Source organism: Megascapheus bottae, chromosome 30, assembly GCF_031878675.1.
Source record: "Megascapheus bottae isolate mThoBot1 chromosome 30, mThoBot2.hap1, whole genome shotgun sequence".
Taxonomy (NCBI): Eukaryota; Metazoa; Chordata; class Mammalia; order Rodentia; family Geomyidae; genus Megascapheus; species Megascapheus bottae.
Window position 1 is genome coordinate 615,787 of NC_143538.1, and position 17,368 is coordinate 633,154.

The following is a 17,368-nucleotide window of genomic DNA, read 5'->3' on the forward strand; positions in this document are numbered from 1 at the left end:
TGGCTCACACCTGTAATTCTAGCCACTCAGGAGACTGAGATCTGAGGATCGCAGTTCAAAGTTCAAAACCAGCCTGGGCAAAGTCCCCAGGAGACGTTTATTTCCAATGAGCCACTCAAAAACTGGAAGTGGAGCTGTGCTAGCCTTGAGCAAAAGAGCTGGGGATAGTGCTAGGCCCCGAGTTCAGGCCGCAAGCCCTACAACAATCAAACAAACAAAAATCCCATGTATTAAGGCTTCACTCCCAGCGTGGTGCTATTAGAGGGGGTAGAAGTAGAGGCCTCACAATTATGGAGGATAAGTCCTTGAGGAAGGGGACCTCTCTCTCTTGCACCTGGCCCTGAAGGTGAATGCATTTGCAGATTTGCTCTGTCACAAGTTTCCACCATGATGTGTCACCAAGAACCAAAACAATGAGGACAATGGGCCATGGAGCAAAGGCTCCAAAACTGTAAGCTAAAATAAGGCTCACAACTGTAATCCTAGCTACCCTGGAGGCTGAGATCTGAGGATCAAGGTTCAGAGCCAGCCTGGGCACAAAAGGACCTGAGACTCTTATCTCCAAATAAACTCTAGAAAATGGGAAGCAGGGCTTGGCTTAAGAGGTAGGGCAGAAGAGCTCAGGGACAGCACCCAGGTCAGCTGAGTTCAAGCCCTATGACCCACAAAATAAATAAATAAATAAATAAATTAATTAATTAATTAAAGCTCATTTTCATGTTAGCTGAATTATCTCAGATGTCTTCATAGTAATGGAAACTGGACTGACACAATGGATATGTCAAATCTATAACACATATTCTTTTCTTTCCAGTTATCTCCAATTTCCAGAAGTAGAAAGTTATGAGGTCAGCCTGATGAGCATTCTGATTCTGCAAAGGACAGGTAGCAGCAGCTAAGCTTCTAACCTATGGACAGGATGTTTTACATTTTTTGTATGTGCCAGTCATGTGGCTTGAACTTAGGGCCTGTGTGCTGTCTCTGAGCATTTTTTTTTTTTTTTTTTGCCAGTCCTGGGTTTGAGCTCAGGGTCTGAGCACTGTCCTTGGACTTTCTCAAGGCTAGAGCTCTACCACTTGAGCCTCAGCACCACTTCCAGCTTTTTTCTATGTATCTGGTACAGAGGAATCGAACCCGGGTCCTCATGCATGCTAGGCAAGCACTCCACCACTAGGCCAAACTCCCGGCCCCTGTCTCTGAGCTTTTATGTTCAAAGCTAGTGCCTGGCCTTTTGAGTTACAGCTCCACTTCTGGTTTTTGGGTGGGTCATTGGAGATATGAGTCTCTTGGACTTTTCTTCCCACACTGGCTTTGAACTGTGATCCTCGAATCTCAGCCTCCTCAACAGCTGGGAGTATAGGCAGGTGCCATCGGCGCCTGGTTCTTACACCACTTTTTTTTTTTCTTTTTTCCCCCAAGCCTTTCTGCTTTCCATCTGTGCAGAGATCTCAGGCCTCCAGTGGGCCTTCAGTCTCCAGAAATGGCTGCGAACAAAGTGTGTTCTATACATGTCACTGTGGGTGAGAGGACACAAGGTGTGGCGGCACGGCAAGTGGTACCTCTGTTTCCCTCGGGCACAGGCTTCTTCTTGTCCTCCTGCGTCACGGGCTCTTCCAGATCCTTAGGGGGTGGTTCTAAAAGTTCCCACTCCTCACTGGTATAGAACACAGTCCGGCGGCTATCATTATTATGTCCTCTCCCGGGACGGAAAGAGGACATGGAATTTCTAGGAGGAAGACAGAAACGTGCCATTTTAATGATAAGGAAAAATAGGGCAGAGTGCATCTTCATGTGTATAGAACTGGCAGAAAAGAAAAGGCCTGGTGAGGGGAAAGGGAAAGTTCTTACACGCTGTGGGTGTGAGTACAAGCGGGCACTATCAGCAGTGCCCACCAAGGCTGGGGAGCTGCCCACGCTAGCGGACCCCGCATGAGGAACGCCTCATGCAGGTGCACAGGGGGACACTGTAGCAGTGTCTGGGTGAGCACAAATGAAACCATCTTGGCTTCCACCAGCGGAGACAAGGCACACTGCGGCTGTGCATACAATAGGACACTCATGCACGAGGCCTGCTGGGTACCTGGCACTCTCCCGGGCGTGGGCTTCCCCAAGAGACCTGAGCACCAGCACATTCCTGCTGTGCAATGTATTTCCTCCACTTACAGCTTTAGAGAGAGACGTTTGTTCAGACTGAAGGAGAAAACTGAAGAATGATGGGGACAGCGCAGTATTGTTTGAAGTCTTAATATCTATTATTAATGGGATACAGAAGGCTGCATATGTACAGCTGAACTACTAAAGAAATCCACACATGCTAATCATCAACTATAGACACAGATGGACCCGTTCTACCTGTATCTGTGATGGCTCGCTGCGATCCTTTCTCCACCAGGAAGAAGCTGGATGCAGTGGCACCTGCCAAGACCCTAGCCTACTGGGAAGCCTCAGGGAGGTAGATTGTTCCCAGGTCAGTGCCTGAGCAGGAAGCAAGACCTTATCTGAAAATTCAGAGCTGGACTCAGAGCTTGTGGCTCACACCTATCATCTTAACTACTCAGGAGGTTGAGACACCAGGAGGATCAAGGTTCGAAGCCAATCTAGGCAGGAAAGGTGATAAGACTCCATCTCCAATTCACCAACAAAATACTGGATTGGCGGCCAGGAGTTTGGCCTAGTGGTTAAAGTGCTTGCCTAGCATGCATGAAGACCCAGGTTCGATTCCTCGGTACCACATACATAGAAAAAAGCTGGAAGTGGTGCTGAGGCTCAAGTGGTAGAGCTCTAGCCTTGAGAAAGTCCAAGGACAGTGCTCAGGCCCTGAGCTCAAGCCCAGGATTGGCAAAAAAAAAAATTACTGGATTGGTTCAATTGGTAGAACACCAGCTTGGGGCAGGGGAGGGGGGAAAGTGGAGAAAGCCCAGTAAGTACAAGGTCCTGAATTTAAAACTCAGTACCTCCCTTCTGTCCTCCACACAGAAAATTTACAGGGGGACAAAATGAGCACCCAGAAAGATAGCATTCAAACAAGGGTCCCGAGGTTCATGCCTATAGTCCTAGCATTTGATGCTAGCCCAGGCAGAAAAGTAAGAGAAACTCTATCCCCAGCTACTCAACAGAATGGCAGGCTGGAGGTAGAGCTCAAGTGGTAGAGCACCCCCGGAAACACCGCTTAATCAGTCCCTGGAGAAACTCAACGCGTGACTGCGCATGTGGGAGTCGCATGTGTCCGGGGCACACATGGACACCAACAGAGGCATTAATGGGTGCATGCGTGTGGCTGGGTACTGCCCTGTGCGAGTCCAGGGCACACTTGCACAGGTTCTCCGTGCTAGGTTAGAAGCCTTCCTCTGACAATGGCTGCTCTGGTTCCAGGTGGTAAATCAGGCGACATAACGTAAGGAACTCCTGCAGCCACAGCCATGCCTGAGGCTACACTCACCATAGCCAAAGTGCACACCACACACTGGTCTCTGCAGGTCAGTGACCAGGTCTGATAACCAGTAGAACTTAATCACAGACACAAGTGTTGGGAAATGGCTCTGGAAATGGCCCCCTGCCAGCCTGGTTTCAAGCACTGGCACCTTCCCAGTAGTGGCAAGAAGTGGCCGGGGTTGAGTTGTTGGCATGCATGGGCAGGAGAGTAGAGGGCTACCCCAGGGTCAGGGGAGGGAAACAATGGAAATGACAGAAAAGTGGAAGCAAGCAGTGGTCACAGCAGGAAATAGGGTGAATCAAATAAATCAGGTTCTTCCACATAGCTGAAAAGGGTGTAGAACAAGAGCCATCACAAGGACATACCAGATTAGCGGCCACATAATCCCCTCAGGGCCAAGGGACATAGGAGCTGGCCCTTGGCCCTCCCCCACTGTGAGCAGTTCCCCTCTGATGCAGCAGGCCACACAGTGGATGGGGGGATGGGGAGGGAGGGGATTCCTGAGCCAGTCCTCCCAATGTCACCTTACTTCCTGGCCTAGAAGGGCTCTCCTACCTTAACCCCAGGCACTGTTGTTGGCTTTTGCTTTTACAAGCCCACTCGTGCATGCCTTTCGCCTTTCACCATCCCATACTAAATCTAAGGCACGTGAGAAGCCGGAAGCATGGCCGTCCCCACACCAGAGGCGCTCAGGAGACAGACAAAGTCAAGAAGGCCACACAGGCTCTGTTCCCCTGGGGCCTGGCCCCCACAGCTGGGCTTCAACCTGCAATGGGGACAGAGAGGGGCCGAGCAGGCAGAAGGAAGGAGAAGTTTTGTTTGCTTGAGCTGGCTTTGGGGCTTGAACTCAGAGCCTAGACACTATCCCTTAGCTTTTGTGTTCAAGGCTAGCACTCTGCCACTAAAGCCAAACCTCTACTTCCGGCCTTTGGGGGTTCACTGTAGATAAGAGTCTCATGGGCTTTCCTGTCTAGGCTGGCTTTGAACTGCAGTTCTCAGACCTTAGCATCCTGAGTAGCTAGTATTATAGCCAAGAGCCACTGGGGCTCCACTGAGCCACCAAATTTGCAGTAACTTGGTGTAGTAGGCAGAGCAAAGGAATGCCACTGCTGTCCTATAAACTACCACTGGGAAATCTGAGAATGGTTTTTATTTTATCTAACTTCAGTTGACACTTAAACCTGGAACATCAACATCTAATGCTAGCAAATCCTTTTTTTTTTTTCCTACTAGTCCTGAAGCTTGAACTCAGAGCCTGAGCACTGACTTAGGCTTTCTCAAGGTTAGAGCTCTACCACTTAAGCCACATCACCACTTCTGGCTTTTTCTATGTATGTGGTACTAAGGAATTGAATCCAGGTCTTCATGCATGCTAGGCAAGCACTCTACTACTAAGCCAAGCTCCCAGCCAGGAAATACTTTCTTCGGACATGGAGTCTTTCTGTTTCAAGGGTTAGAGACAAGTGTCCTCAGAAGGCCCTTTTCCAAGACACTGGTTGATAGGTGAGTTCATCTCCCTTCCAGTTGGGCTGTCATAAACTGGTTGAAGGGCAGAGTACCTGTCCAACAAGTGCAGGCCCCAAGTCCAAACCCCAGAACTACTCGTACTCTTCTCCCCTCCAAATTAAAAGCACAAGTGTTCAGACAGGTACAACTCTACTGGCTCCTACATTTGGGGCCTCCCTGGCCTCCAGCTCTTTTTTTCCTGTCACCCCCCTTCCCCGATCAAATCACTCCCAAGGCTTTGTCCCTTACACTGCATCCCTGCTGAGTCAGATGACACATTCCACAGTTAAGGTCTGTAAACCAAAGCTTCTCAAATGCAACAGCAGCCCCTGTGAGAAGGCAGATACAAGGGATAATACAGCTGAGGAGAAAAAGAATTAGCCTATAATCCTAATTAAGAGGCTGAAACCCCGAGGATCACAGTTCAAAGCCAGCCTGGGCAGGAATGTACCCGAGGTTCTTATCTTCAATTAAGCAACAAGAAGCAGGAAGTGGAACTCTGGCTCTACAGCTAGCCTTGAGTGAAAAACCTCAAGGACAGTGCCAAGACCCTGAGTTCAAAGCATAGTACTAGCACAAAAAAGGGGGGGGGGAGGGAAGGAGCAGAGGGAAGGAGGGAAGCTTCCAGGTATCTAGTGCACCCCCAAGCTCCTGAGGTTCTAGTGGCTATAGGTGAGGTGTTTCTTTGAAGCATCTAAATCCAAATACATAAACCAACAACAAAAAAGCCAATACCAGTGAAAATGGCCAGAGGCTCTACAGGGCCATGGCTTGGGCTGGCCAGTCCACATACCGCATGAGAGAAACATGTGCAACAGCATCAGTCATTAGGAAAATGCAAACTAAAGCAACAAGCAGACCCAGCCAGGTCACTGTCGGAGGATGGACACAAAGGGCTGGTGAGGAATGGAGGGGTTTGCACATGCTGCTGTGGGGTTTCAAATACTGCAATGTTTCCTCTGATGTTACTTAACACCTGGCAAGTCTGCTACCAGTGTCGCCCACCTGTCCTCCTAGCTACCCAGGAGACTGAGATCTGAGGCTTGCAGTTCAAAGCCAGTACAGGCAAAAAATAGTCTGTGAGATTTTTTTTTTTTTTTGCCAGTCCTGGGCTTGAACTCAGGGTCTGAGCACTGTCCTTGGGCTTTTGCAAGGCTAGAGCTCTACCACTTGAGCCACAGCACCACTTCCAGCTTTTTCCTATGTATGTGTATGTGGTACTGAGGAATTGAACCCGGGTCTTCGTGTATGCTAGGCAAGCACTCTACCACTAGGCCAAACTCCCAGCTCCAGTCAGTGAGATTCTTACCTAGAATTAAACAACAACAACAAAAAAGGACAATCTTGAACAAAAACACTCAGGGACAGCACTCAGGCCCTCAGTTCAAGCCCTGGTACCAGAACATGCACGTGCAACATGTGCACGCACACGCACGCACACGCACACACACACACACAGATGTGGCCATTCTAGGTCTTTTCTTTCTTTCTTTTTATTGTAATTAATAGAAGGGTCACAGTTATATTCACCGGATAGAAGGTGCATTGCTTCACAAACATTTACACCCCTTCTCATGTTTTTGTCCCCATTTCCCTCCCCCTACCCCTTCTAGGTCTTTTCTAAGTCAACACTGAAAAGAAGACAAATAGTGTGTCCATAGAAAAACTTGTATATAAGCTGGATACCAGTGACTCATACCTGCAATCCCATGGCTGAGATCTGAGGATCAAGGTTCAAAGCCGGACAGGGCAGGAAAGTCTGTGAGACTCTTATCTCAATCAAAAAGCTGGAAGAGCAGCTATGGCTCAAGCAATAGATCACTAGCCTTGAGCAAATGGCTCAGGTACAGCACTTGGTCCTTGAGTCCGAGCCCCAGGACTGCCACAAAACAACACCACCACCAACAACCAAAAACATGTACACCAAATGGAAGCCATTAGTCAGATGTGGTGGCTCATATCTGTAATTCCAGCTACATGTGACAAAGAGGCAGGAGGGGGTCTTATGTTTGAGGCCACTCTGAGCAAAGATAGAGATGTCATATTAAAAACAGTCCAGGCAGGAAAGTCTGTGACACTCTTATGTCCAATGAAGAAGCACCATACAAGCCAGAAACAGAGCTGTGGTTCAAGTTGTAGAACACTAGCCTTAGTACAACAGCTCAGGGACAGTTGTAAACTACTGAAAGTAATTAAGTAATTAATAAATCACCAGGGGCCTGGCTCCCGTGGAAGAGTGCTTGCCTAGCAAGGACAAGGCTCAGTACCAGGGGAGGAGAGGGGAATGGAAACAACCTCAACATCCATATGTGATGAGTGGATACACAGCCACATCTGGGAACATCTGGCTACAGAAACACAGTGCTGAGACATGCCAGCACAGGCTGACCCTGAAAATGTTGCACTAGCTGAGGAGGCACACACAGGGATCAGATGGTACGCCTTCCATTCCAAATCAAGAATAAAAAAGTCCAGAGAAACAGGAAGTGGGTGAGGGGGGAGTGGCGGGAGAGGGAGGGGAGGCAGGGGTATAGAAATAGGAAAGGATTGCAAAGGCATATGGAATCTCTCTTGGAGGAGATGAACACATTTTAAAATTGGCTGGGATGAAGTTTGCAAAGTTTTATGTACCCTAAAATCAACCAAACAATACTTTTTTTTTTTTTGGTGCCAATCAATATTGGAGCTTGAACTCAGGGCCTCCTGCTTTCCACTCTCCCTCAGATATTTTCGCTCAAGGCTAGTGCTCTGCTACCTGAGCCATTCCTCCACTTCCAGCTTTTTGGTACTTAACTGGGGATAAGAGCCTTGTGAAGCTGATGGCTCATGCCTGTAATCCTACTACTCAGGAGGCTAAGATCTGAGGACTGTGGTTCAAAACCAGCCTGGGTGGGGAGGTGTGTGAGACTCTTATTTCCAGTGAACCATTAGAAAACCAGAAGGAGGTGTGGCTCAAGTGGGAGAGTGCTAGCCTTGCGTGAAAAAGCTTAGCAACAGTGCCCAGTCCTGAGTTCAAGCCCCACAACAAAACAAAACAAAGCTCTCATAAATGTTTCTGCTCTGTGTGTCTCTGCACCTCGATCCTCAGTTCTCAGCCTCCTGAGTAGCTAGGGTTATAGGTGTAAGTTACCAACACTGGGCCAAAGTGGACATTTTTAGTGGGTGAATTATATGGTAATGAACTGTATCTCAATAAAGCTTTTCTTGAAAAACACGCCTGTTCTCTCACAAGCACATGCCCAAGAAGAGCACAGGCCCTGGGCCAGGCCCCGGAGTCTGGAGAAGGAGCAAGGCCATGGGCTAGGTGGGAGTCTTGTGATTTTAGAACGGAAGTCTTCTCCAGCTTCGGTCTGTAAAACCTCCACCATCTGACCTAGCTCACAGTAAGCCATTACTTGGGCGTCACTGCAGAAGAGGCCTGCTTATAAGCTAAAAAACAATGACCTAAGGGAATGGAAGGGGAGAATTATTTAGAATTATTGCAGCAAAGATAACCCGGTTCTTGCCATATGCCGGTTCCCAAAGACTTACTTGAGCTCATTTCCCCACTGCTTCAAAGAGTAGAAGTTAATGGTGTTGGGGGGGCCGGGGGTGTGCTGGCTCGCAGCCCGATCTCCCACCAGCTCTCCAGGGACAGTTTCCACAGCAAGGACATTTCTGGCTTTTTCTGCAGAAGCATCCGGATGCGGGTAAATGAGATCTGAAACAAAGACAATCAACCACAAGTCAGGGACTCAAAGCTTCCAAGCTGAGTGCCTCATCCTAAGCGAAACACTGTATCGACTTGCTACAGTATGTAACGATCGCGACTCTCTGTATAATAACACTTTTTTGTGTGTGTTTGTGCTTGTGCTCGTGCTTGAACTCAGGACCCAGATGCTGTCCCTTAACTTTTCCACTCAAGGCTAGCATCCTATCATGCAATCACTTGAGCCATAGCTCCACTTCTTTATGCTGGTTAATTATAAAGAGTCTCCTGGGCTTTCCTGCCTGAGCTTAGCTTCAAACCTCCATCCTCAGATCTCAGCTTCCTAAATAGCCAGGATTACAGGCGTGAGCTACCAGTTCCAGGCACAGTAGCATACTTTCAATGTACAGTATATAAAGCAGTCTGTGGGCAGCTTTTCTTTTTTCCTAAACCATTTCCATGTACACTTTGTCCACCTTTCTCAAAGGAAGCTTGTGATATGTTTCAAGCCACCAAAGAATGAATTGCTTTGGCCTGGGGAGAGAAAGGAAACTGAATGTTTTCACCAGCCCTGTTGATCAGCAGAAGCCTTGGCATAAACCTAGATGTGTGCTCCACACAACTGAAGTAGAGCTGACATGTCTAGGCCAAACCACTACAGGGAAAGAAAGCAAAGCAAGGGTCAGATTTTATTCTGCTCCCTTTCTTCTAAAAAAGTGAAAGAAAACAAACAAAAAAAATCTGCCAGTATCTGCACAGAAAACCTGTACATCACACTCAGAATTCAGTGAACTCACAGGCAAGTGCCTGGATGCTAAAGTGCTCCTACGATCAAATTTCAAAACTTCCTCTTGAGTGCTGAGTCCAAGACTGAGTTTCAAAATAATGACATTGTGTTACATGAATGAGAAATAAGACAGGTTGGTATCATCAATGACAGAAGGAATGTAGTCATGGAACAAGAAATGAAGAAAGCAATAAATGAGTTAACAGGTTATTTTGAGGTTTTGTTTGTTTGTTTTCTACAAAGCTTCCCATGATCAAAGGTTACTGTTTTCTGTACCAGTCAGGGTGTGAACTCAGGGCCTGAGAGCTGTCCCTGATCTTTTGTGTTAAGGTTAGTGCTTATCACTTTGAGCCACAGCACCAACTTTTTATTAATTAGAGACTGGAGTCTCATGGATTTACCTGCCCAGGGTTGGCCTCAAACCTCAATCCTCTAGGCCTCCTGAGTACTTAGAATTACAGGCATGAGCTACCAGAGCCCACCCAAATCGACTTTTTAAGGGAAATTTTGCTCCAAATATTACCTACTACACACACCTTTTATTTTCCCAAATGATATAAACTCTCCAGGACATTTATAAACAGAATGTACTATTACTTCACAATAATTACTCTGATCTACATGTTCCCTTTTTTTTTTTCCTTCCATGCTGGTGCTTGAACTCAGGCTCTTAGGGCACTAGCGGGCCCAAGCACTGCCACAGAGGCAGAGTCCAGGAACCTGGGTATCCCAGCCCTCGGAGACACATATCCTACAACACCACTCCTGTAGCCATCTCTCTGGCAACGTGTATGTACTCTGAAGCCTCCAGTCCCCACAGCCACACCCAAGGCAAGGTGGGACCAAGACACAGTGGCCAGGGACGTGGTGGCACTGTCTGTGGTGCTGGCCCCTGGAGGAAGGGGGAGGAGGGAGTCTAATCCACTCCTTTGTTTCAGTGACAAGGGAGAGCGCCAAGAAGGCTTGGCAAAGCCATACACTCTGGGCAGAGCCAGGAAGTGGGCACTGCCATGGCCAGCAAGCACAGCTCCTCATCTTGTGTGGCTGGGCATGAGGGGAGGGGTGAGGTACCCCCCTCCACTGTGACCAAGAAGCCCCCCAGAGGGGGGCAACCCTCAGCCCATCTGGGAAGGGGTCCTGAGGAAGTCAGGTGCTGGGGGAGGGGCAGGAAGGGGTAGAGCCCTGGGAAGAGCAGGTTCAGAGACATTTCATAAAAGTCATCAGCTGTCTGGAAAAAAAATATTATATCTCATCTTACTATAGTTTTGTTATTACAATTAGTTTTGTCTGATTTGTTTTTGGGGGGGAGGGAGGAAAGACCTGTTCTGGGGCTTGAACTCAGGGAAGGGAGTTGTCTCTGAGCTTTTTTTTTTGTTTGTTTATGGGGCTTGGGCGGTCCCTGGACTCTTCAGCTCAAGGCTAGCACTCTACCACTTGGGGCCACAGCGCCACTTTTAGTTTTCTGGGGGCTAACTGGAGATAAGAGTCTCGTGGGTTTTTCTGTCCAGGTTGGCTTTGAAACGAGATTCTCCCATCTCAGCCTCCTGAGTAGCTAGGATGACAGTTATAAGCTCACCAGTGCCCGGCATCCCTGAACTTTTTTGCTAGTACTCTACTACTTGAGCCACAGCTTCATTTCCAGCCTTTGTCTTTATATTTATTTATTTATTTATTTATTTATTTATTTATTTATTTATGTATGTATGTTTTGCCAGTCCAGGGCTTGAGCTCAGGGCATGAACCCTGTCCTTGGACTTTCTCAAGGCTAGAGTAGAGCTCTACCACTTGAGCCTCAGCACCACTTCTGGCTTTTTTTTCTATGTATGTGGTACTAAGGAATCGAACCCAGGTCTTCGTGCAAGCTAGGCAAGCACTCTACCACTAGGCCAAACTCCCGGCCCATGTTTTTATTTTTTTGTCACTTAACTGGAGGTAACAGTCTCACAGACCTTCCTACCCAGGCCGACTTTGAACTGCAATCCTCGGATCCCAGCGGAGTAGCTAGGATTATAGGTTGAATGTTTTCAAAACTCACATAGTTGCTTCTCACATTAGCAGTCAGGGCCCCTGGGAGGAGAGGAGGGGTGATGCCAACTAGGACTGGCACTCTTCCCCCAGTCCTCAGGAGAGGCTGGCACTCTGTGTTTTTTATTGTGCAGATGTAGAGGGGAAAAGGCAGGCAGAAGGTGTTTGGCATTTAGAATGTGTGTGTGTGTGTGTGATGTCTTGAACTCAGGGCCTCCCATGAATTTCTTGCTTGTGGCAGCATCTCTGCTACCTGAGCTCCAGTCTGTTTAACTGGACATGGATTCTCCCAGACTTTTCTGCCTGGGCTGCTCTGGACCTCAGTTCTCCTGATCACAGCCTCCTGAGTAGTTAGGATTTCAGGTGTGAGGGGCCAGGATTACAAGTTTTGATTCCAGTGTGGCAAAGCAAGGAAGCTCCAGCTCTGTGGCCTACCACCCCCTACCCCCTCCGGAGACCCGTGGCAGCTGGGCTCTGTGCCACCAGCAATCATTTCCTGAAACTTGCCCCGGGTTTGCAGCAGTGCACCAGGAGAGTCTGTGCTCAGAGTACTCCAATGGGAGCCAGAGTAAGGTTTTATTTAGTTATTTTGGTGCTGGTCTTGCGGCATGGAACTAGAACTCTGGGCTTAGGCACTGTTGTTGAGCTTTTGTGCTCAAGGCCTGTGCTCTACCACTCTAACCATAGCTCCACTTACAGTTTTTTTTTTGCTGTTGTTTTTGTGTTTTGGTAGTTAAATGGATATAAAAAGTCTCAGGCTTTTTTCCTGCCTGGGCTGGGTTCAAATCATGATCCTCTTATCTCAGCCTTCTGAGTAGCTAGGATGACAGGCGTGAGCCACCAGAGCCTGTCTCAAAGTGTGCTTTAATCCAAACATAGGAGTGGGCAGGAGGAGCAGCGAGATGTCCCATATGTACATCTAGTGGGTATCTAAACACCGAAGAGAGAGAGCCCTGACTGGCCAACCTGCCTGCTCTCGCCAGTGTGCCTTCTGTCCCTGGCCTGAGCACTGGGGTCCCGCTGCTTCTCTTTCTTTTTTTTTTTTTTCCAGTCCTGGGTTTGAGCTCAGGGTCTGAGCACTGTCCTTGGACTTTATTTTGCTCAAGGTTAGCACTCTACCACTTGAGCCTCATCACCACTTCCAGCATTTTTTTCTATGTATGTAGTACTGAGAAATTGAACCCGGGTTTTCATGCGTGCTAGGTAAGCAAGCACTCTACCACTGGGCCAAACCAGCTGCAGACCTCACACTTGGCACAGCAGTCTGGTGGGGAACAGGGCTGAGTGAATGGGCAGCGGATGGTACTTCATAACTTGGGGAATTAGGCAGGAGGCAGCAGAGGCCTCAATAGTCCTCGACGGGAGGCCTTCACAGCTCTTTCCCGACTCCCTCTCCCTCTTGCCTACTGACAACCTCCCCAAATTGGGGGTATGCACTGGACTCTTTGGATGCCCTCTTTTCCTCATGCCGCTGTGCTCTACCTCAAAGCCGACCTTCCTCTACACAGACCGCCACACAGATCCGGCTCCGGATGTCCCACTGGGGCCACGCCCCGACCTGCTCCACACTCTTGGGCTTCCATTAGGCCTCTCAAGATGAGCTAGACGTTCCGCCACACACCACCTCCCTCCCGTCCTCTTCTGCAGCCACCCCCTCTCAGCCTGCACCCTGCAGGAACCCCACCCATCCTTGCTTTGAGGGGGATGCTGCGATGCACTCAGATGCCAATCTTTCCTCAATGAGGCCTGGGGAAATGGTGTCCACAGAGGATCGAGTGGCATTCTGAAGCATTCCCCACCTCCTCCCCCTGGTGATGGAGCGCGAGATCGCAGCACTTAAGGCTAATGCTCCACTACGATGTGAAGGATGGAGTCTGCCTTATCCCCCAGGTCGAGCGAGACACCAGGTGCTCCTGAACAGGCTTCACCACACACCTGTCACAGACAGGTTACTCCAATCTGGGTGGGGGGAAAGGACACTGCCCTTGGCTCCCAGGGACCATAGCCCCTCAAGTCAGGGGGAGCATTCCACTGTGGATCTGGCCAAGAACACTGCTCTAGGCCCCCAAGGAACCATAACAAGGCTTCCTTGTTAAGCCTTATATAAGCCCACCCCAAAATGTAGTCCTAGGCACAACCTCTGATCCCGCAGGAAGGTCTGGGCCTCTCGATGTTCCTCAATAAACAGTCAGCACCCCCTGACGATCAAGGCAGGCCGAGTCCTTTTCCATTCTCCTCCATTTTCCTAACACCGTGCTGTCGCCAGGGCTGGCTCTGGATACCACTGGCAGATCTCCAGACGTCATCTGCAGCTTCCAGCCCTATTCAGGGCTCTGCACAAGTCTGAGAGGGTCAACCCATCATCTCCTCCCTGCTCCCACTCTTACACAGCTGTTACAAGTGTCAGGCACCAGTGCTCACGCCTGTAATCCTGCAGAGGAAGCTGAGATCTGAGGATCACAATTCAAAGCTAGCCTGGGTAGGACAGTTCATGGGAGTGTTTTTGGTGGTTGTTTTTTTTTTTTTTGGGGGGGTCAGTGGTGGTGCCAGTCCTGGGGCTTGAACTCAGGGCCTGGGCTCTGTCCCTGAGCTCCTTTTTGCTCAAGTTAGCACTCTACCACTTGAGCCACAGCTCTACTTCCAGCTTTTCTGGTAATTCAGTGGAGATAAAAGTCTCAGACTTTCTTTCCTGGCTGACTTTGAACTGTGATTCTCAGATCTCAGCCTCCTGATTAGGATTACAGGTGGGAGTCACCAGAACCTGGATCCACGACCACCATCTCCAATTAACCACCAAAAAGCCACAGTGGAGCTGTGACTCAAGCGATAAGCGTTCTAACCTACAGTGAAAAAGCACACCTGAATTCCAACCACACAGGTAAGTGTTTCTGCTCTGATGACTTGACTTTTAGAGCAGGTGATTCTGTGACATCGAAGTTGACTACTAAGTTCTTATTGGAGCATCTCCTGACTTAGAACCTTCCTTTTGATACCCGCCATTCATTCAGTGGAAACTGGCTGTCCAGACACTGCTGCCACAGGACATGATTGTGTCCGTACAACAGAGTCTGAGTTAGTGATGAACAAGCCACAGGTCTCTGGGTGCCAGTTTTTTTTCTGATCTAGAGGCCTCCCTCAGGGTCAGCGAGGCAAGTGAGGAAGCCAGCAGACTGGAGGAACGTAGCACTGAGTCAGGAGCAGCCTGGCTTTCTCAATGGCACCAGTGAGTCACTGTGCCAGCCTATCAACTGCCCAAAAGCTTGACAAAACCCTGTTTGTAAATTAGCCAGGTTTCCTGCTCACTGCAGCAGAACTTAATCTAAACCTTCTCAAAATTGTATCATTATAGTAGGGCCAGGGACATGGCTAGTTCCAACCAGTTTCTCTCTGAGGATGAAATGAAAGGGCTCAGCTGCAGCCTTTTCTTCTTCTTGCTTTTGCACTTCCTGCACTGTGGCCTTGAAAGGGCCCCAGTGGTCCAGAGTTGCATTACTTGGCCAAAGAAGCCATAGAAAACTTGGCGGATGTGTAAAGTCAGTCGTTTCTGCACACACCATTGTCAAAGGCAATCCACTGGGCTCTGGACGAAGCCCCAAATCCCAGTGCCGGCCATCGAGCTCTGCCAGGGCCGCTCCTGGCTCTGTGGGCCTCCAGCTTGGCTGACAGGACCTGGGCCTGCAGCTTTCCCATCTCACCGCCCTCCTGCCTCTTTGTTTGACTAACTTGTGTTCATTGCATTCTCAGAGAGGCCCTAACATCCCATAGCTATGTTCAGTCCATTCAGGGGGTAAGAGGTAACTGCACTGCCCCTTCACACCCCCATTTCCTTCTCCTGACACCCCACTGACTAGGAAATGCCCTTACAGAGGTCTGCTTTGCTGGAAGAGCAAAGTTACACATGACACAAACTAAATTCCCACAGCTATAGTCCTGAGATCATTCCATGTGGACATGCTCAGGCTTCCTTGCCTTGGCCTTCTGACTTGGCAGGAGGCAGGCTGCGTGTTAGAGGGTCACTGAACTATGTCTTTATTCCCTTTAGTTTAGCACGTCTGAGTCTCTGCTGGAGAAAAGCACTGGGGTGCCCAGAGGCAGGCAGTGGTACATTGAGGGTGTGTTGTGCCTTTGAAGACATGAGATATCACTATTGCTGCTCAGGCTGCTGCAGCCCCTACAGGACTCCAGTGTCCCAGCTGACTTGGAAACTGAGGTCCAAAGCTGTATTTCATGGAGCAAATAAATACTCAAGACTAGCCTTTGTGGGTGTGTGTGTGCAGATCCTAGGGTCTGAACTCAAGCCCTGAGTACTGCCCCTGAGTTTTCTTTTGCTCAAGGCTCGTGATCTTCCACTTAAGCCACAGCTCCATTTCAGCCTCTTTATTTTTTTAGAAAAAGTTCATTGAAAATAAATAGTATCACACACTTTCCTACCTGGGGCTGGCTTCAAACCATGATGCTCAGATCTTTGCCTCCTTTAGTTCTCCTAGTTTTAAAGGTATGAGCCATTGATGCCCAGCTTCTGTGGCCTTTTAAATCCTCCATCAACACCAGCAGTGAGTTGACTCTCAAGTTACACAGACAAGGCATGAAGTGAAGCACGAAGGCCCCACCTCAGCTCCTGACAGAGAAGAGCGTCGGGTGCAGGATGCATGCATGAAGAAAGCTGTGACTAGGAAAAGCAAGGCTGGCAAATCTGGGCAAAGAAAATGTCGAAGAAGGTATCTGATTCTAGGACAAAGCAGGTGCCACACGTGGACTCCATCCTGGGAGTGGCCCCGTAGCTCTATGAACCTCACTGGCTTCTTGAGTACAGAGCACCTGTCTTCTAACATGTTAGGAGCCTGCACTGAATGACAGGCTCATGCCTATAATCCTGGCAACTCAGGAGGCTGAGATCTGAGGATCACAGTTCAACACCAGCCCAGGCAGAAGAGACTATGAGACTCTTAGCTCCAATTAATCACCAAAAAAAAGCCAGAACTAGAGTTGTGGTTCAAGTTGTAGAGCACTGGCCCTGAGTATAAAACTTCAGGAATAGTGCCCTGGTCCTGAGTTCAAGCTCCAGTACTAGCACAAAATACCCAGGTGCTGGTGGCTCACGTTTATAATCCTAGCTACTCAGGAAGCTTAGCTATGCCGAGTGTGGTTCGAAGTCAGCTTGGGCAGGAAGTCTGTGAGATTCATCTCCAATGAACTACTAAGAAAAAGCTGAAAGTATTGCTGTGGCTCAAGGGGTAGAGTGCTAGCCATGGGCACAAAGAAGATCAGGGACAGAACCCAGGCCCTGAGTTCAAGCCCCAGTACCAGCTCATGCATACACCAAAAAGGCAAAACCTCTACACTACAAGGAAATTCTATGGGTTCTGAGAGAGCAAGGGATCCAGAGTAAGATGAAATCAGTGCTTGGGGGTGAAGATCATAGAAAGCCTTGGGGATCCCTGTCCCCCTGCCTGCCGACTGCATCCCCAGGGGTGAATGCATGGCATCTTTCATCCTGGGATGTTGCAGAAAGCTTGCCACCCTCAGGCAGAGTTGCAGGTGCTGAGTTTGGGGTCCTGACTTCAGTTACGCACGCTGCCTTCTGCCAGGGCTGAGATGCTTGGCTCTGGCCTTGCCTGACTCCAAGGCCACAGCCAGCTTGAGAATGCCTCCGAGCTTGGGGGCACTGGGCAGTTATGTGCTGTCCACTCACGAGCCATTCACAGCTCCGCTGACTTGCTATGCCAAATCACTAGCAGCAAACAATGGCTCCAGGGCCCTAAATCTGTGCCTCACCCGTGTTGTCTCTGGCGACAAGACCCTTAGGCAAGTCCCCGGGTGTTGGTGATGTCCGGCTGTCCCATTTAACCATGTCCAGGTTGTTGCAGTACTCCCATCTCTTCTGCTGTAGCTCCTGTAGCCAGTAGGTCATGAGCTGGCGATTGGGGGC

At 49.1% G+C, this 17,368-nt stretch overlaps 1 protein-coding gene across 3 annotated transcripts in view; it reads right to left on the bottom strand.

Moving 5' to 3' along the window:
- Positions 1 to 17,368, bottom strand: part of Tbc1d2b (TBC1 domain family member 2B) — a 55,228-nt gene that overhangs the window by 16,013 nt on the left and 21,847 nt on the right. For all 3 annotated transcript variants that reach the window (XM_090321756.1, XM_090321757.1, XM_090321758.1), the window contains exons 2-4: positions 17,215 to 17,368; positions 8,471 to 8,639; positions 1,560 to 1,726 (exon numbers count right to left, since the gene is read on the bottom strand). In XM_090321756.1, coding sequence (XP_090177882.1) covers positions 1,560 to 1,726; positions 8,471 to 8,639; positions 17,215 to 17,368 — 490 coding nt within the window. The remainder of the gene's footprint in view (positions 1 to 1,559; positions 1,727 to 8,470; positions 8,640 to 17,214) is intronic.